Below are 21751 nucleotides of genomic sequence, written 5' to 3'. Positions count from 1 at the left end.
AAAAAAAAAAAAAAAAAAAATCCAGAATTAATTCCATTAGTGAAGTTTGATTTGAAAAAATCTCCAATTAAAATTACTTCCTGTCCTTCATCAATACTGGGAACACGAAAAAAGGGGAAGGAAGAGGGGAGCCATATCCCCATATCCTTTTTTTTTTTTGAGACGGAGTCTCCCTCTGTCACTCAGGCTGGAGTGCAGTGGCGTGATCTCGGCTCACTGCAACCTCTGCCTCCTGGGTTCAAGTGATTCTTCTGCCTCAGCCCCTCTGCCTCTTGGGTTCAAGTGATTCTTCTGCCTCAGCCTTCCTAGTAGCTGGGACTACAGATGTGTGTTGGGACTACAGGCGTGTGCCACCACGCCCAGCTAATTTTGTATTTTTAGTAGAGACAGGGTTTCACCATATAAACTATACTAAAAAATTGTATATTACAAATTCTAGAGGAATCATTTTAAAAAGCTTTTTTAAAAAGTATAACTGAGATGCTAAGAGATGAAAGAATATGGAATCAAATTAAATCTGAAGCACAGGAAAATAAAATTAGAGCAGAAATCAATAGATTAAAAACAAAATCAATAGAAACCCAGCAATGGAACCAGAAGCCAGTTCTTTAATCTTTGAAAAGGTCAATAAAATTGATAAACCTCTACCTCTAGCCGGGATAGATGAGAGAGAGTGAGAGAATAAATATTAGAAATGAAGAGGGGCCATCATTACTGATCCCATGGATATTAAAAGAATAATAAAGAAATACTATACAACTGTACACTCATTAATCTGATAATCTAGATAAAACAAACCAATTCTTTGAAAGACAGAAACCACCAAAAGTCACACAAGAAGAAACAGGTAATGCATGCCTATTATCTCAGCTACTCAGGAGGCTGAGGTGGCAGGATCACTTGAGCCTATGAGTTCAAGACCAGCCCAGGCAACATAGCAAAACCCCAACTCAAAAAAAGAAAGACAGATACATGTTCAAATAATTAATAAATAATTAATAACCTCCTAAAACAGAAAGCACAAGGCCCAGACAGGCTCACTGATTCATACTACCAAATATTTATGAAGAAATTATACAAACTCTCCACAATCTCTTCCAGAAAACAGAAGCAGAGGGAATACTTCTTAACTAATTCTGTGAGGACAGCATTACTCTAATAGAAATAAAAACATTACAAGAAAGAAAAACTACAGGCAATTATCTCTCATTAACATACATGCTAAAATTCTCAACAAAACACTAGCAAATTGAATTAAGTACAAATGTACAGAATTATATAAAATGATCAAGTAGAACTTATCCCACCTATGCAAGACTGGTACAACCTTGAAAATCAATTGATGTAATCATCAACATGGTACAGAAGAAAAATCACGTGATCTTACCAACAGATACAAAAAAAAGCACTAGTCAAAATCCAACACTAATAAAAATGGTTTAGGAAGTTAGGAATAAAGGAGAACTCCCTCAACTGGATAAAGAACATGTATTAAAAAAATTCAGTTAACATCACATATAATAGTGAGAAACAAGATCCTTTCACACTAAGACTGGGAACAAGGAAAGGATATCCCTTGTCAGTACTCTTATCTGACATTATGCAGGAAGTCCTAGCTAATACAATAAGACAAAGGAAGAAAATTAAAGTTATATAAATAGGGAAGAGATAAAACTGTCTTTGTTAGCAGACGACATGATTGTTGGTATACAAAAATCCCAACAAATCAACCAAAACACTGCTGGAATTAATAAGTGATCATGGCAGGCTTTCAGAGTGCAAGATTAATATGCAAAAATCAACAGTCTTCCTATGTATCAGCAATGAAAACTTGGAATTTCAAAGTTAAAAAAAGAATACCATTTATATTAGCATAATGTAAATGAAATACATATAATGCTAACAAAATACATAGAGATCTAAGTGAAAAAAAAGTAGAAAACTGTGATGAAGAAAAGATTTAAATACATATTCCACGTTCATAGATAGGAAGACACAATATTGTCAAGCTGTCAGTTCTTCCCAACTTGATATATAGATCCAATACAATTTCAATCAAAATTCTACCAGGTTATTTTGTAGATACAGGTAAATTGATTCTAAAATTTATAGAAAAAGTTTATATGCAAAGACACAGAATAGCCAAGAAAGCAATGAAGAAAAAGAACAAAGTTGGAAGATTGATGCTACTCAACTTCAAGACCTATTGTACTATAAAACTACAGTAATCACTACATCATGGTTTTGGCAAAATAACTGACAGATCAATGATACACAATAAAATACTCAGAAATATCCCACATAAATATGGTCAACTGACTTTTAACAAAGGAGTAAAGACAATTCAGAGGAGAAATAATGGTCTTTACCCCAAACAGTATTGGAACAACCGGATATCTACCTGCAGAACAGTCAATTGAGACAAAGTCTTTACACTAAATGGACTACAGAGGAAAACGCAAACTATGAATCTCCTAGAAAATAACATAGGAAAAAAATCTTTGTGACCTTAAGTCTGAAGGTGCATTTTTAGATAAAATACCACAAGTACAATCCATGAAAAAGAAAAGTATTAAGCTGAATTTCATTAAAAGTAAAAATTTCTACTGTGTGAAAGACACTGTCAAGAGAATGAAAAAGACAAGCTACAGACTGGGAAAAAATCTCTGCAACACATATAAATGATAAAGGACTGTTATCCAAAATACATGAAGGAATACAGAAAGGAAGGAAAGAGACAAAATTGTCTGTTCTATCTCTATGTTTATGTAAAATGTAACAATAAGATATCAAACAAACTGATTAAAACATGGACAAAAGATATGTCACCAGGGAAATGCAAATTAAAATAAGATTGATATAACACTACACACCTATTTAAATAAAAGCTAAAATCCAAAGCACTGACAACAGCAAATGTCAGCAGGGATGTGGAGAACAGGAATTCTCATTTGTTGTGGATGCCATGCAAAATGGGTATAGCCAGATGAAAAACAGTTTGGCAGTTACTTTCTTTCTTTTTTTTTTTTTTCAGAGACAAGGTCTCACCATGTTGCCCTGGCTGGTCTCAAACTCCTCCCACTTCAGCCTCCTAAAGTGTTGATATTACAGGCGTGAGTCACCACACTGGCCTACCAAACACACCCTTAACATAGGATAGAGCAATCATGTTACCTGGTATTTACCTAAACAAGTTGAAAACTTATGTCAACACAAAATCTACATCCAAAAGTTTGTAACAGTTTTTTTTTTCATAAGTGCCAAAAGGTGGAAGGAAGCAAAATGTCCTTTACCAGGTGAATGGATAAAGAAGTGGATAAAACCATAAAATAGAATATTATTCAGCAAAAAAAGAAATGAGCTGTCAAGCCAAAAAGACATGAAGGGATCTTGAATAAAAATTCCTAAGTGAAAGAAGCCCCAATCTAAAAAAGGCTACATACTACTGTACGATTCCAACTATATGACACTCTGCAAAACGCAAAACAGTGGAAAGACTGGTGGGTGCCAGGTGGTCACTGGCATTCACTATAAGGGAATGAGTGATAAACAGCTATGGCACAGGGAATTCTTAGGGTAGTAAAATCATACCATGTGATTCTACAACTAGATACATGTCATTATACACTTGCCAAAACCCACAGAATATACAACTCAAAGAATGAACCCTAATGTAAACTATGGACTCTGCATGACAATGTATCAGTATTTGTTCATACACTGTATGAACAAACTATATGTTACATATGTGGTATATGTAACATATACCACACTAATGTCATATGTGAGTAATAGGGAAAACTGCGTTTTGGGGAAAAGAGAGTATATGGAAACTCTCTATACCTTCCATTCAATTTTTTTGTAAACCTAATACTAATCTAAAAAACAAAATCTATTAATTAAAAAAAGTTAGGGGGATAATAAAACAAAAAATCCAGAGAGGTAGTTACCAATATGAGAGTGGCATAAGATGAGATGAGAAAAAACAGACAGATGCAGCTACATTAGTGATGTTCTAGTTCTAATACTGGGCAGTGGTACATCACAGATGTTTACTATTATGCCTCATAACTAGTATACATAAGATGTCCTTTCCAACTATTGAGTCAGTGTTACAGCTCTCTTAGAATTTATCTAGCAGGTTTTCTGGTCTTCACTGGAAAGGCCCCTACGCTATTAAATTTATTTAAATGAAAAATAAAAAACAACTGAGTCAAATAAATTAGGAAAAAATATTTTACATTGAATATATGTGTACACTTTTTTCAACTAGGTTGTGACTGCAGAGCAGAAGATGTTTCACTTACCATAAGAGATACATAAATACTGGTTAATAAATGTACTATGACTATACTACTACAGATAGGCAGCATAATATTGAAGAATACTGGCTTTAGTTTTAGACTGCTACCTTAATTCTGATTGTGATTTTTATTAGTATTGTGAACTTAGGGAGCCTCATTTAGTTCCTCCATTTCTGATTCTTCAAATGGAAATACTCGTACATTTTATGAGAAATAAATAATATGTATAAAGTCTATATAAAATAGGTTCTCATATATTAAATATATGAAATAAATAATTCTCTTCCTCTTGTTATATTCTGAAGATTTTTGAGGGCAAGTGTGGCAAAGAGTTTAAGGGCATTGGCTAGAGCCAGAATGACTAAAACATCAGCTCTGACTTGCACTAGTTGTAGTGTGATTGCTATATCCCTCTGTTTTTTCACTCGTAAAATGGAGAAGATACAGTAATATTCCACAGGGTTGTGAGGAATAAATAAGGAAACTCATTATTAAGTGTTTAGAACAATATTTGGTATACACTGTCAGTACAAGTAATTATTTTCATCATTATAATTATTATCTCATGCTGAAGTCACTGGAAAGATTTTTACATTTAAATTAGCTCTTCCTAAAAATCCACCTGTCGGCTAATTCTTGAACAGATGTAAATAATTCGACATACAAACTTTTCTCCTGTGTTTTCATATATGAAAGCCTAAATTTTAAAAAAGTCTCTTCTTTCGTATACGACAGCCTAAACTAAGAAAATGGTGATGAAATTAGTGACTACTGATAAAGGTAATAAAACAATGATGTTATTTAATGATTTGTGACTTTGATTAAGACTAAATCCTTATTATAAAATGGGCTTATAATTTCAAGTAAATTATGATTTATTGACAGACACTAACAAGGTAAAGTATGGCACATGAATATATCAATACATGAACAGCTTCAAATAAATGAATGATTAAAGTTTAAGTTATCAGAATAAACTATAAAACGGCCTTAAAAAAATAAAAGGTAACAAAACTTAAGCATGCTTGATCAATATGGTTCTCATCGAAGCTAACTGGCAAAAGGTTAATTTCATGCCATGAATTTTGTTAGGAGTGTATGCTTCTTATTATTAATGTATTTGAGACATAAATTAACTCACTTATAAAACAAAAAAATCTGGTTAACACATAGGGTTACTGTAAGGTCACGTGATACTATATACATAGGCATTTAGAAAATTGTCAAGGTATCTACAGATACCTTAGTGATAATCTCTCTTACAGAGGTAGTAATAATATGGCCATATTTGTTGGGTAAAGACGAAGAATTCTAAAAAGCTACACATTACAAACTCCAAAATGTCAAATTTTATTTGCTCTGAAATACTGGTTATTCTCTTAGAAATAATTTTTTTTTTTTTTTTTTTTTCAGTTTAAAAGCATAAGAGCCCCTTGTCAGGCAAAATCTTACAGGGATCTCAATCTATAAAACAGGTAAAAGAACTGCTAATCCTTTTCATCCCAATTTTCTTAAGAACTGCCTGCCTTACAGCTCCTAGAATATCTGCTTTAAAGCAAAGCAAACAACTAGAAAACTGGGACTTCAGCTTGTCTACACATCAAAACACATCATACTGTACTATTCCAGAAAAACTTCAAAGTCATCCTGGTGAACTACAATATGTGCTAGTGAGAAGTGACAACATGCTAGCAGCCCTCACTCTTGGTGCCTCCTCTGCCTTGGCGTCCACTCTGGTGGCACTTGAGGAGCCCTTCAGCCTGCCACTGCACTGTGGGAGCCCCTCTCTGGGCTAGCCAAGGCTGGAGCTGGCTCTCTCTGCTTGCGGGGAGGTGTGGAGGGAGAGGCACCAGTGGGAAGCGGGGCTTCCCGTGGCACTCACAGGCCTGTACGGCAGGCGCCGGCTCAGCGGCCCTGCACTTGGAGCTGCCGGCCGGCACTGCTGGCCCTGGACAGTGAGGGGCTTAGCACTCCAGCCAGCAGCTGCAGAGGGTGCACCAGTCCCCCTGCAGTACTGGCCCGCTGGTGCTGTGCTCGAAATCTCGTGGGGTCTCAGCTGTCTCCCCACGGGGCAGGGCTCAGGACCTGCAGCCCACCATGCCCGAGCCCCCGCTCCTGAGTGGGCTCCCGCTGGGCCCAAGCCTCCCCAAAGGGCGCCGCCCCCTGCTTCATGGCCGGTCCCATCCACCGCCCAAGGGCTGAGGAGTGCAGCTGCAACTGGGGACTGGCGGGCAGCTCGGCCTGCAGCCCTCCTACAGGATTCACTAGGTGAAGCCATTTGGGCTCCTGAGTCTAGTGGGGACTTGGAGAACTTTTATGTCTAGCTAGAGGATTGTAAATGCACCAATCAGCACCCTGTCAAAATGGTCCAATCAGGTCTCTGTAAAACGGACCAATCTGCTCTCCATAAAATGGATCAATCAGCAGGATGTGGGTGGGGTCAGATAAGGGAATAAAAGCAGGCTGCCCAAACCAGTCAGCGGCAACCCACTCTAATCCCCTTCCAGATTGTGGAAGCTTTGTTCTTTCACTCTTTAGGATAAATCTTGCTGCTGCTCACTCTTTGGGTCCATGCCGCCTTTATGAGCTATAACACCAGGAAGGTCTGCAGCTTCACTCCCGAAGCCAGCGAGACCACAAACCCACCAGAAAGAACGAACAATTCCAGATGTGCTGCCTTTAAGAGCTCTAACACTCACCACAAAGGTCTGCAGCTTCACTCCTGAAGTCAGCGAGACCATGAACCCACCAGAAGGAAGAAACTGCGGACACGCCATCTTTAAGAAATGTAACACTGTGAGGGTCCACAGCTTCATTCTTGAAGTCAGTGAGACCAAGAACCCACCAATTCTGGACACACTAGGGTCAAGCTGTCTCTGTACTACACGACAGTTTAGTTCAGTGACCACTCCATGCTTCAGCCAGTCATTCAAAATGGGAAATAATTCTACTAAACTTTCTGGGTTACTGTGAGGGTTCAATTAAATAATATATATGTATGGGCAGAGCTAATGGCCAATGAGTAGGAAGCATTCTTGCTCAGGCATGAAATAAAGTATCTGACAAAATTATATAGCCTCCCGTAAGAACGAACAGAACTTGGCTGGGCGCGGTGGCCTGTAATCCTAACACTATGGGAGGCTGAGTTGGGTAGATCTCCTGAGCTGAGCTCATGAGATAAAAAGCCCAGCCTGGGTAACAAGGCAAAATCTAGTCTCTATAAAGAATACAAAAAAATTAGTGGGCTGTGGTGCATGTTTGCAGTCCCAGCGACTTGGGGGGCTGAGGCAGGAAGATCACTTAAGCCCAGGAGGCGGAGGTTGAAATGAGCCAAAATCTCACCACTGAATTCCAACCTGGGTGACAAAGTGAGACCCTGTGTCAAAAATAAAAATGAATGAACAGGACTTGGACGTGGTGACTGCAATAAGCGTTAAGTGTTTGATGCACATTAATTAGATTGATCTATAAATTTCAGAATACCCACAATTTATTTTGCTTGTATTTGTAATAAACTGTATTGAAGTCTTTGCAAACTAAGAATAAATGATTATTCAAACTTCAAATCAAAAAAATGTATGAATAGCTTCATTGTTCTTGGTTTAAAAAACAAAGACGGTGTTAACTGATTTATCTAGTAAATCTAACCACAAATTTTAAAAATTCAATCATTTCAGGTGCCTAAACCCCTCTGTGCTGATGTAACATATAAATGAATTTTGAAATTACAATTAAAAATAACACCTTTAATATTTTAATATTTTGACACACTTAACATTTAAGGGAGGCAAGCTTCTTTGGGGGCATCTCCCAAAGTCCTTATTGGATTTTAAATCGTCTACAATTACAGTAAAAATAAAATAAACATTCATAAGGCAAAATATAATCCCAAATTACCACAGAAAGAGCAATGGACATTTTATAACAATGTACACATACAGAAAATAACTAAAATTCTTACAATAGTATGGTTGACTGAATTTCCTTACTAGGATATCGCTTAAAGACTTGTATTAGGTAGCATTGCCTGAAAACTTTTAAATAGCTTAAAACCTTTTAGTCAGATTCTTAAAATTATACCCTTAAATAAACAATATTATAAAAGAATCTGGTTTGAGATCCAGTCAATAAAATTAATTTACTCTGTTCTATTCAATTTATTTTCAAGCAAGAGAAAATCCTGAATATTTTCTACAAAGTTAAGCTAAAATAAAAAACATTAAGGCAGCAATTAAGATTTGGTATCTTCCTGCTTGTGTAGAACATACAAAACACTTAATATGAAACAAAATTACAGTCCCTTATTAATTTCCCTTTTTGAAGATACTCAGAATTAACAGAAACAACTTCAAGGTACTTTGTACAATCATAAAATTTTGTATTCTATAAATATCCTCTATGCTTAAACTTTCAGAAATTGTATAATTTTTCATAATGTCACCATGAAAAGACTAGCATATATACAAATTAAAATAACTAAGGTTTACCAGAGTGTATTTATGATTAATTGGTTGATGTCTTCTCCCTTTTTTCCCATACCAGAGACGAGACATTTCCTTTCTAGGGTAAATTAAGTTACATAAAATCACGTAAGAACTGTTTTCAAAAGCATTCTTCCTCTGTCAAAGATAAATTTCCAGCACCAGAGCCTTACTACAGTGACAAAACAGTTTGCTAGAGACAAAGATTTGATTGACAAGAGAGAGAGCTAATCACTAAGGAGTTTCCATAGCAATGATAGTTCTGAGTGGAGGCTGTAAAGCTGGGGAGGGAAGAGAGAATTTCCCATGCTTAAGTTTGGTTGCACTGTACCCAAATGTGCAAAGAAAGGGCTCAAAACTTTAAAGATACAGAGCCTATATTTCCAAACATCAGTACACGAAGAAATATACTAGAAGTAATCCAGTAACAAAAAAGGAGTAAATATAATTTCCAGAGTCTCTCAAGGCACATGAATGATTTTAATAAACATTTTGTTGTTTGTTCATATAGTCATAAAATTATGTCCCTTACTTACAGCTAACAGTAAAACAAAATTACATCTTTTACATGAACATTTTTTAAGCAATAAGATGTCCTTTGTGGACTCTTCCACCCTAAAATTTTACAGAATGACTATGTAAAAACCAAGCCAATGTGCTACAAGTAAATCCTACACAAATATTCAAAGTGTCCTGAAAATTCCTTTGCCTGTTACACAGTCTGCTTTTAAACTGCATTCTCTAACATCTAATTTCTTGAAAAGGTAGTTATATTCACTATGCCTACATACACTTCACTAACCAGTGATATTTTGAATATAACCAAAGAAGTGAATTTTTTAAAGATTAAATATAAACTATAAAAATATATAAACTAAAACTATCTAGAATTCAGCTTTAATTAGAGTATCAATGTCATGATGATACATTTGAAAATTTCTTTCATTTTAAGGTACAGCTGCTCCTTCCACTTCACTTTGTTGTATGTACATGATGCCACCTTTTCACACACACACCACCTTTCTAACACACAATACTGCATCCCAACCAAACCCCCACCCCCATCTCCTTCCTCCACATTCCAGCATGCGCTCACACAGGGCACAGCACACCCCACAGTGAACACCCTACCTCCTCCACATACCAGACATTTCCCCTATTCCTCTCATTCAGCCCCACTACACTTAGCCTAAAATCTCTCCCACAGTTCCTCATAGGCACACCATCATTATCTTCACACCAGGCTTAAAGTTCTCTTCTATATACAGTGCATTGTGGTCACACTCCACCCCTCCATTACAGACTCTCCTAACAACTCATCAGCAATATTATAAAATTTGGTGGTGATGGTGGTGGAAGCAGCATTTTGAAAGCTTGTCATAACTTCCAGCTACATTTTCTAAAATAACAAATATGATGTGTGTTCCAAAATGAGGTTTAAATGATATATTAAAAACAAAACCAAAAACCACCAAGCATGGCATAGTCTATTCTGTTGGTTGCCTATTCAATATCCACCCTTACACGTCTTTCCTAAAGTGGCCTTGATTTTGCTCAGGTATCCTTCCAGCCATGTTTCTGAGGAGGTTTCTGACTAGTTCATCTCTGGACAGAACTAGTCATTAGAGACCTAAATCAGTGGCTCTCAAGTTTTAACCGGCATCAAAATCACCTGGAGTATTTGTTACACCAGAATTCCAGGCTCCAAAAACTGCTTCTAATTAATGAGACTCAAATGGGGTCTGAGAATTTGCATTTCTAACAAATTCCCAGGTGCTGCTGCTGCTGATAGTCTGAGAACCACACTTCAAGAAACAACAGGTTTAAGCTATTCTGAGTGCAGTTTTCTGTTTCTCGAAGTCATCCAAATTTATAAATACAGTGTCAGGCAAACATAAAATGAGCTCAATGAGTCTCCTTCTTGCCCTTTCTGTTTTTGTAGTATTTACAACACATATTGCTAAGTCATTTAAATTTGCCTAGATATCCAAGAGTTTGAAGGAGATGTCAATTATTATTATAATAACATGATGGGAAATAAAGCACTTTTGAAAACACTACCAGTTTACAAGTTGAACATAATCTGTTCTCATAATTCAGATATTCAATTTAATAATCCTTTTCCTTTACTTTATTCCAATTGAAGTTATTAAGTTACCTTATATCTCTTCCTGTTTGATTTGGGAATGGTATGATAGAAGCTATAATATATAATTTACCCTACTCACTATTTATGATTTTATGCCAGGTGAGGTGGCTGTAATCCCAGTGCTTTGGGAGGGTGAGGCAGGAGAATTACTTGAGCCCAGAAGATTGAGACCAGCCTGGGCAACACAGCAAGACTCTATCTCTACAAAAAAAAAAAAAAAAAATTAGCTGGATGAGGTGGCACATGCCCGTAGTCCCATCTACTGAGGAGGACGAGGCAGGAGGACCTCTTGAGCTCAGAGTTCGAGGATGCAGTAAGCTGTGAGTGTGCCACTGCATTCCAGCCTGGACAACACAGCAAGACCCTTTCTCGAAAAATAATAATAAATTTAAAAATAAAGTAATACTTTAGAATTATAATATTTAAAATCATAAACTAGTCTGTCACCCATGCATCCTGCCTCTTCTCACCGTCTATATTAGAGGCTTTTTATTTTTTATTTTTTTTGAGATGGTGTATTGCTCTGTTGCCCAGGCTAGAGTGCAACGACGTGATCTCTGCTCACTGTAACCTCCGCCTCCTGGGTTCAAGGGATTCTCCTGCCTCAGAGTTCTGAGTAGCTGGGATTACAGGTGTGTGCCACCACGCCCGGCTACTTTTTGTATTTTCTTTTTTTTTTTTTTTTTGAGACGGAATCTCTCTCTGTTGCCCAGGCTGGAATGTAGAGGCACGACCTCGGCTCACTGCAAGCTCCGCCTCCTGGGTTCATGCCATTCTCCTGCCTCAGCCTCCTGAGTAGCTGGGATTATAGGCGCCCACCACCATGCCTGGCTATTATTTTTTATATTTTTAGTAGAGACAGGGTTTCACTGTGTTAGTCAGGATGGTCTCGATTTCCTGACCTCATGATCCGCCTGCCTCGGCCTCCCAAAGTGCTGGGATTACAGGTGTGAGCCACTGCACCTGGCCTAATTTTTGTATTTTTAGTAGAGACGGGGTTTCACTGTATTGGCTAGGCTGGTCTCGAACTCCTGACCTCAGGTGATCTGCATGCCTTGACCTCCCAAAATGCTGGGCTTACAGGTGTGAGCCACTACGCCTGGCCTAGATAAATATTTTTAATGGAAATACTATAGCTCACAACTTTGGGCTAGCAATCGAAAAATATTTTTAACAGGGAAAGCAAAACACCAGTTCAAAACTCTCCTGAAGTCGCTAATATCTTTAAGATAACATAATCAGCAGTCAAAACAGACGATATTAGGCATAAAACCTGGGTGCCAAATGCTAATAAAAGAAAACATATGAATAGTCTAAAACTTTCATTTGTAACTATACAGGTTCTCAACATAGAAATATAGTCATATATCACATAATGACAGGGATATGTTCTGAGAAATGCATCTTTAAGCAATTTCGTTGTGTGAACATCACAGCATGTACTTACATAAACCTAAATGGAATAGCCTACCATATAACTAGGTTATACGGTACGGCCTATTGCTTCTAGGCCATACCATATAGCACGTTACTGTACTGAATACTATACGTGACTGTAACACAGTGATAAGGATTTGTATATCAAAATATATCTAAACATAGAGAGGGTAATGCATTGTACTATGATGTTATGACATCACTAAGAGAGAGCTCCATTACAGTCTCAGGGAACCAACAAAATGTCATTATGTGGTGCATGACCATATTATGAAAATCAGTACCTATCAACTTACAAATTCCAATTAAGTGTTTAATCCTTCTGATTTCTTTTTCAGATTTATTAACTGTCTTCTGGAGTTATAATTTGTAATATTATTTGATTATTCGATCAGTATTAAAAAAAAGAATACTTAAAAAAATTCCCTTTATCTGAGAAATGTGATTTCTCAATGTAGTGACTTTAGACACAGATAATTCCTCCACTTTTGGACCAAATTAATTCTATGTGGATTTTGCTGGCTAGACTGAGAAGAGATCGTGAGGGTTTTGTGCGTTTAATATATTAGTTCAGTTTTAATTTTGGTGTTACTTATACCTTAATAATAATAAAAAACATATGTTTAACAAAATGAACACCAGAATACTCACTGCCTGTCAGCTTAGGAAATAAGGTATTAACCAAACAAGGGAAGTCTCCTGATAAGGTGTAGAATTCTTAAAAGCTGCAGCAATAACCACGGTTGTAGTTTTCTGGGAAACCTAATGAATGATCCTGACCGTAACTCTACTTAATGACAGCTGTGAAAACAGAACTGGCTCCACAAGGCAATCGCCACACAGTAGTGAAAAACCAAATCCAACAATGACATAATGTGATAAATGTTATGGCCTACAATGCTAAGAACGGGTTACATATTTTACACTCATTTAACTAAAATGGACAGCACTAAATACTAAAATCAAAATGGAAAGACTATAAATTATTTTAAAAACTAAGCTGAAAGGCAGATTCTAACATATTTTGAATAATGGTCTAGAGGTTTATATAGTAAGTAGCTAACATATTTACACTTATGCTTAAATAACCTAAACTTCAATTATTGAGAAAATGTGACTAATGTCATGTACCTAAAAAGATACAAGTTGTTTCAAAACCCCAAAATTGTACAGCATGTCTTTTATCAATATTTTGGCAATCGTGAGAAGCAAGAGGGAAGCCAGAGCAATTTTATTCAAAACGAATCATTTTAAGAATGAAAATACTGTTATACACCCTATCAACACATAATCTTAGTAAATTCATTCTCAAAATTTAATCAAGTAAATGTGTGGGAGACCAAATAAACCAAGTAAAGCTGATTTAATAAAACCAGTTTCTTAGTTATTTTTATTTATCATCCTAGGAGAACTGGATGCTTTAATTAGGTTTGGAGCGTGAAAGATACTGAAGTACATGTGGTATAAAATTAGAGATGAAAAATTTTGGAAAGCTTTCTCTGCCAGCTCTTATCCCAAAAGGAGTGAAAAAGTCAATCCAAAGGAAAGCAATCAAAAAGCAATGTTAGCATAAAGAGCTCCACCTTTGAGGCCTGTGTGGTCAAGCAGCAAGACTGGCATGCTGGACATGTGACACAATGAATTCTTGACTTTCAGAAAATTCTAGCACACAGCCTCTTAAAGTTGGTACTTGGGGTGGATGCTGATAATTGTCTGGGGGTATGTAATGTCTCATGATAAATGATTGCAGGATGACAGTGATTCAACTCACAGTATTACCATCTTGACTTCATGATAAGAAATTTCAAATTTATCTTTATATTACAACAAATAAATTATGAAAGTGAATGAAAAGTTTTACATGAATCTGAGCTTATTGTGGTAGTCACTCCTTTAAGTTATACTCCTGGATCCTCAGGCACTTGTCAAATATATTAAATTTTAAAGGGTATTTGATGGACAAAGTTGAAGAAGACAAAGTTCAGAGATCATTGACTTACAGCCTGGTATGTTTTTTGATTTCCCTCTCCTTGCAGTATCTCTGAGTACACAACATGATGGAAGTCCTGTGGTATGTAAGGGAGCTACGCCAACATTAACTGTATCTGCATGGCTGCTACTGAGGAGAAAATATGTTTTCTTAAAAATCAAGGCACAAAATGATTAAAGAAATCTTTCTCCATAATGAACCAAATTTATGTTTTTGATGCAGCACCCCAGATGAAAGGAATATGAAAAATATTTCATATAACTTGCATGACAGGAACTGAAAAGTTGATCTATGTTATAATCAATATAGTCTAAAGATTCTTCCACAGTCTTAATATTGTATATGTTTAACACAACACCAAGTTGTGGCATGGCATAGTACACTAGTTTTCCCACCTTGACTGCACAATGTAATTACCTAGGTAGCTTTAAACAACACTGATAACGAGGTCCTAGCCCTAATTATTCTGATTTAATTGGTCTGATTTGTGAACTTGGCAATGATATCTTTGAAAGCTCTCCATCATGATGCAAAGGTTCTGCCAAAGTTGAGCACTTGGTATGGTGGAAAAAGTATAGGCTCTGAATTAAGAGATTAACCACTATGAGAATTTTAGCCAAATAAAAAATAAGTTTAAATAAATTATCTGGGCCGGGCGTGGTGGCTCACGCCTGTAATCCCAGCACTTTGGGAGGCCAAGGCAGGGGGATCACGAGGTCAGGAGATCGAGATCATCCTGGATAACACGGTGAAATTCTGTCTCTACTAAAAATAAAAAAAAAAATTAGCCAGGCATGGTGGCGGGCGCCTGTAGTCCCAGCTGCTCGGGAGGCTGAGGCAGGAGAATGGCATGAATCCAGGAGGCAGAGTTTGCAGTGAGCAGAGATCGTGCCACTGCACTCCACCCTGGGCGACACAGCCAGACTCCATCTCAAAAAACCAAAATAAATAAATAAAAAATAAAAAAGAAATTATCTGTAAAATAAAGATAATCTATACTTAAATGTATTGCTCTAGCTCTAACTATCAATCATTCACATGGTAGAATTACATGTTAATAGACACCATGGGGATGCAAACAGCAAATTCCAGACTGTATGACATTCTACAGAAAAAAATCTGATTTCTTAAAACTGAAATAAAAGCAAAGCAAAGCAATGGAGGAGGAACCTACATTTAGAGAGACTTAAGAGATATTTTAATTAACTGCAACATTTGAGAGCTTAGTTGGATCATGACTCGAAAACAAATTGTAAAATGCATACTGTACATATTACATGTATTCTAAATATTTTTATGACACTTGAATAACTATGAACAATTGGAGAAAAGGAGGGACACAGAAGAAACAAGCTGATAAAACTGAATGACTGATACATGTGAATTTGTTTTACTATTAATCTTTTATTTTTGTATATTTATTGAACAAAAGTGCGATCATCAGGAAATAGCAGATGTCAACAGGCATTCTGCCTCATCTTCACCTCAGGACTTGCCTGACAATTTGTTAAAATGCCACTAGAGCACTTCCCTTTTTAGTGAAAAGGCATAAAAACAATCTGTATCAAAAAACAGAAAGTAATATTTTTCACAGAACTGCAAAGCCCCGCATCAAACAGTATCTTTACAACACTGGATATTCTTACTGACTGCCTGTGTTGAATATTGGCAGAAATCAGGGGAAAGACTATAATAAGTAGTTCCTTCTTGGTTATAAAGTAAGGTTATCAGACCCCCAAAAGCAAAACTCATAATGCATATTTCTTTTATTTGGGTATCACACCAAAAATGTAAGTTTGGTTCACTATGAAGAAAGGTTTCTTTAATCATTTTGTGCCTTGATTGTTTAAAAACATGCCTTCTCATCAATAGGAGCCATGTTGATGCAATTAATTCAGGCATAGTCTCGCTCTGTCGCCCAGGCTGCCGTGCAGTGGCACAATCTTGGCTCACTGAATGCTCCGACTTCTGGGTTCATGCCATTCTCTTGCCTCAGCCTCCCGAGTAGCTGGGAGTAGAGGCACCCACCACCACGCCCAGCTAATTTTTTGTATTTTTAGTAGAGACAGGGTTTCACCGCGTTAGCCAGGATGGTCTTGATCTCCTGACCTCGTGATCCACCTGCTTTGGCCTCCCAAAATGTTGGGATTACAGGCGTCACCCATCACGCCCGGCCCACACCAAAATACTCTTTATCATGTGGCATACAAAGTGACGTTACAAAAAGAGCAAATTCAGTCCTTTACACATAGTGAGTGATAAGAATAGTATTTCTCAGATCCTTTATCCAAATACTTAGGAAGTGATTTATTACTACTGACCACCTTAAAATTTGGCTAAATTTTCTTTTTCTTAGTAAACATATGTTTCTGTCTATCTTCAATAGGACTGACCTTCAATGTTCATATTTGGAAATTAAAATTTTAAAAAATATTATGGAATTTTTCCTGCTATCCCAAGTAATTATCCCAAGTAATTAGCAGGAATTAATCCTGCTATCCCAAGATTTTTTAGTAATCTGGGGTGCCATAGTTTATGAATTCTTTTAACATATTTTAGGGTACTGATATGAATAATGTAAGATCTGAACAGAGTTCATTAAGTTAAACAGTTGAAGTACTGGAGAAAATAATTCTGAAACAAGATTAAAAGGGAAAACAACAAATATTTTCACACTATCGCAGTATATGGAAAATGTTTCTTGTTGTTATTGACTTGCATTGGAAGACAGAATAAAGATAAGTCAATCAAATTTACAAAGATATGTTTCCTTAAGCTTATTGTAACAAATAACTTTCTAAGAGAGCTGTCCTAAAATGTAAAGTATTGTCCTTTGAGGTAATAAATTCTCTTTGACTGAATATGTTTAAACAGAACAACAACAACAACAACAACAACAACAACAAAATGTAAATGAAAGACTGTGGACTATCAGTTAAAATGTCCAGAATCTATGGCTTTATGAAAAAATATTTACTACAACTGATGTAAGAACTTATTTTAGGAAATACAGCAATCTTGAAAGATGAGAAACTTTATACCTTAATTTTAATCTATGCCTAAGTTTATCCATTAATAAATATTGAGAATGAACTATATGCCTATACAATTCTTAGTTCTGAAGACATAATAGTGTAAGAAATTGACAAATCCCTGCCTTATGACCCTTACATAGGGAAAGGGAGAAAAAGGTAAACAATAAGTTTACCAAATTTATCATATACAAACTTCCCCAGTCAATGTACACATTTCTGGCTAGCAATATATTTCTGCTTGAATAACAGTCAGGGATAATAAAGATCTCTTTAAGTATCAATAAAGCAGAATAACAGTGAGTAGAGTTGTTAGTTTAAATCTAACTGATGCCCAAGTTGGTAGCCATAACAAGTTCATCCTAAATTCTAGGGCACCTATTCTCCATTCCTATGTAGAACAAAAAAATAAAAAACATCACAGCACATTCTGAAGTACTACTGTTTTATATAAGGGTTTTAGCCAAATTCTTCCTGTATTAAAATAAATCATGCTAACATTTAAAATTACTCTTTCCCTTAAACAAGTACTCATTAGTTTAACAAACATTTTTATTTTATTCATTTATTTTTTTGAGATGGAGTCTCACTCTGTTGCACAGGCTGGAGTACAGTGGTGTGATCTTGGCTCACTGCAACCTCTGCCTCCCAGGTTCAAGTGATTCTCCTGCCTCAGCCTCCTGAGCAACTGGGACTACAGCTGCGTGCTACCATGCCCAGCTAATTTTTGTATTTTTAGTAGAGACGGTTTCACCATATCGGCCAGGCTGGTCTCAAACTCCTGACGTCATGATCCACCCACCTCGGCCTCCCTAGTTTAACAAACATTTTTTAGGCACTTAGGATCCACGAGGCATAACAAGAGCAATATAATGTAAGATACATTACAATTATAAATTTTCTAGATGCCACATTAAAAAAGTGAAATTAGTTGTATTAATACATTTAAGCTAATGTATTCAAAATATTATCACTTCAACATTAATCAGTATAAACAAGCAAGATGTTTACATTCTTTTTCCTTTCCATTCTAAGTCATTAAAATCCAGTGTGTATTTTATACTACAGCTCATTTCAATTGAGACTGGCCACATTTTAAATGCTCAATGGTTACATGTGGCTATTGGCTATAGGAAGTAGAGTATTTTACACTACAGCACACCTCAATTCAGGCACTAAATTTTCATAGGAAATACTTGACCTTAATTAGATTTAGACTGATTTAGATCATATTTAGATTTCATGAAATTTACAGTTGAAAAAGTAGTTCATATATCTAAGTTATTCCTAATATATTTGAAAATTGTCCAATAATGGAACCAAGTATCAGTTTTTAAATTAATAATTAAAACTAACAATGCAGTCCCTTAGAGGCATTAGCTGCATTTCAAGTACTTAATAGCCACATATGGCTAGTGGCTACCATACTGGATACTGCAGTAATATTTTCAGACAACGTAGCAAGGAGTTTCCAAAATTATTTTTTTTCTCTTCCATTTTCTTTTGAATTGCACCAATTCTGGTCAAAGGACTGGTGAGGAGACATTTATTTTTCCTGTAGAAATTATAACCTGCACAGTCTTGCACAGAAACTGAGACAGTTCCTTTGAATCAAAATAGTCAATAGTCTCTTATTTCCAAAGTTAAGTACTCCAACCTCATGGACAGAAAGCTCTCAATTCCCGTTCGTGACTGACAATTCTGCCATCCACCTTGCCACCCAAGCTAGAGATAACTTTACGGTTACCAAGTTGTCACTAAATCCTGTGTAATTAGCTGGCTAATACCTTTTCTTCTAACTTTATTTCATCACCTTCCACTCCACCTTCAACTGTTGCTGCCTTAGTTAGTTAGGTACATATCTTTGATCACCTGGGATATTTTAAGTACCTCCTAAAGCTAATCTTAAAAACACAGCGCAGGGATATATATATTTTACATATGTAATCACCCAAGTAACCAGCACCGAGAGTAACATATAGAACATCCCCAGAACTCAATAAAGTTCCCTCCTGTCCCTGAGCCACCCTGTCACAGCCGAGTTATCCAGTACTGTGATGCATTTCTTTTTTTTTTTTTAATTTTTTAATTTTTTATTATACTTTAAGTTCTAGGGTACATGTGCAGAAGGGAATATCACACACCGGAGCCTGTCGTGGGGGTGGATTTCTGACTAGTTTGTCCTTTTGAACTTTGTGTAAATGAAATTACATAGTATATACTGGTTTGTGTCAGGCTTCTTTTACTCAACATATTATTTGTGAGATTCATCAATGTCGTTGCCTGTACCAGTAGATCTTTTTTATTGTTATCTGGAATTCTGTAAGTATTCAAAAATGTATTCATCCATTCTCCTGCTAATGGGACTTTCCAATTTGGGGCCAGTATGAATAAAGCTGGTATGAAGATTGATAATGTTGGTTTAAGTATTAAAATACCCAAAATACATGGTCAATATGTTCTTCTTTCTCTTCCTTATATTGGAGTCACAGTATAAACTGATGCTTTATATACTACACAGAATGAAATCAGACACATTCCAAATCAGTTTGCATTTTAAAAAGACAAGCCATGTATACGTTCAATTACTATACATGTTAAGTGCATGCAAGATACATTCATATCACATTAACAGCCACAAACATTAACACCAAATGATTAACAAAATTTGATTACATTTATTATCACATTTTAGCATCTGCTCTATATTTTCTAATGCATCAAGAAGAGACAAATCTAGGCAACACCAACAGATGTAGATATTGCTACCCTACCAACCTTATAAGATAATGCATGTAAAATGTAATATGTAATCTTAAGATGTATGTAAGAGGAGTTACAAAAAGTTTGTTAGTATTACTTTGACCATTTAAACAAGTTCAGTAAATTTGAGCACATAAAATTTCTACTACTTTGTAAAATTAGCACCCACTTATTTCCTTAAAATTATTATTGAAAAATTTAAGTCATGATAATGCGTAGGTCTGAAACCTAGAAAGAAGTAGTAATTTGCATAGATGCTGTGCAAATACTATGCACAGATGTGTTAAATGACTGCTGTACCACCTCCATGAAGGAGATGAAATTAAATCAGATGTGAAATCGATGTTTTACGAACATTAATTAACAGCAAAATTAAAATTATTTCTTTTGCCATGTTAATCTTTCCTAAATATTCTATAACACACTCAATAAAAGTCATTTTATTGATGGTGGGTTTTCTAGTATTTTAAAGCAAAAGCAGAATGACAAATATAGTATTAAAGTCACTATTCAGATTCATTCAATAACCACATATAAACACGGATAGTGAACCTGACCTTTTAAAAAAAATCCCTCTTTTGTGCAAACATCACTTATATTTTGTACTACCATGAGGCTATAAATTCATACAAACTAAAAAGATGACTAAAATATTCATATTTTCCTCCTTACCTCCCATTCTCTGGCTGCTGCTTGATTATTAGAATCCTCAATTGTTTCAGACTCCTCAATCTTTTTTACTACTATAAATCCGGGTTCTCTGGCATATTCGCCAGTATCTTCTGCATATATTTCTGGACTCCACTGAATGAAGAAGGCATACAAGTGATCTGTCCTGTTAGGAGAATTGACTATTAATATACCTAGTATTCTGTGTTGCCAGAATTACAAAATTGTATTTGTAAAATATCTTGATAAATCTTGAAGACTTAAAATATACACAAAATATATTGTTTTATATTAATATAAAAGGTCTACCATCAGGAAGGCATTAACTCAAAAATTTTATTTGGCTATATTCTGTCAGGTTGTTCTTTAGAAAACTATATTAAGACTTTCCTTGGCATGTTTTGACTAGTTCAGATGTTGTATATAACAATGCTTTTCTTCTTTAAAGACACTAGTGATGGAAAAGGAAATTAGATACAGAACTTTGACCTCATTCCTACAATAATCTAATGATCTAAAACACAAGTAAACAATTTATTAATGGCCTATTTTGAGACATTATATAGAATTTTCCAAGTTAATAGAAATGCCATTTCTTTAAATTTTACATGATACTAGGAACACACAGAGTTGAGAGACAGATGATCTAATCTTAGAAATCTCAGGTTTCCCTTTTCAATGTTTTGTTTACTAGAGTAAAGCCAGCTGTTACATTGCCTGATAAACATATTTGAGAGTCACACACACATTTCAAATATCTATGTTTTATTGGTTTTAATTAACATGTTTTTGAAAATTGATTATATAACTTTCAGCTAACATATATCAGTTAATAACCATGGTTCTAGAAATTATATTTTCAATATAATAATTTTTAAAATTGTCATTCTTTATGTGGCAGCTAACATATTTAAAAGGTGCTTCAT

The 21751-nt window shown here is 35.7% G+C and overlaps 1 protein-coding gene across 1 annotated transcript in view; it reads right to left on the bottom strand.

Moving 5' to 3' along the window:
• Positions 1-21751, bottom strand: part of LOC108537578 (oxidation resistance protein 1-like) — a 96304-nt gene that overhangs the window by 19478 nt on the left and 55075 nt on the right. The window contains exon 10 of the mRNA XM_017885162.1: positions 20829-20991. Within this exon, the coding sequence (XP_017740651.1) occupies positions 20829-20991 (163 nt within the window). The remainder of the gene's footprint in view (positions 1-20828; positions 20992-21751) is intronic.

The sequence above is a fragment of the Rhinopithecus bieti genome, unplaced genomic scaffold (genome assembly GCF_001698545.2).
Source record: "Rhinopithecus bieti isolate Rb0 unplaced genomic scaffold, ASM169854v2 scaffold_13352, whole genome shotgun sequence".
NCBI classification, from domain to species: Eukaryota; Metazoa; Chordata; class Mammalia; order Primates; family Cercopithecidae; genus Rhinopithecus; species Rhinopithecus bieti.
The sequence above is the reverse complement of the archived record's forward strand: the minus strand, read 5'-3'. Positions and strand labels throughout refer to the sequence as shown.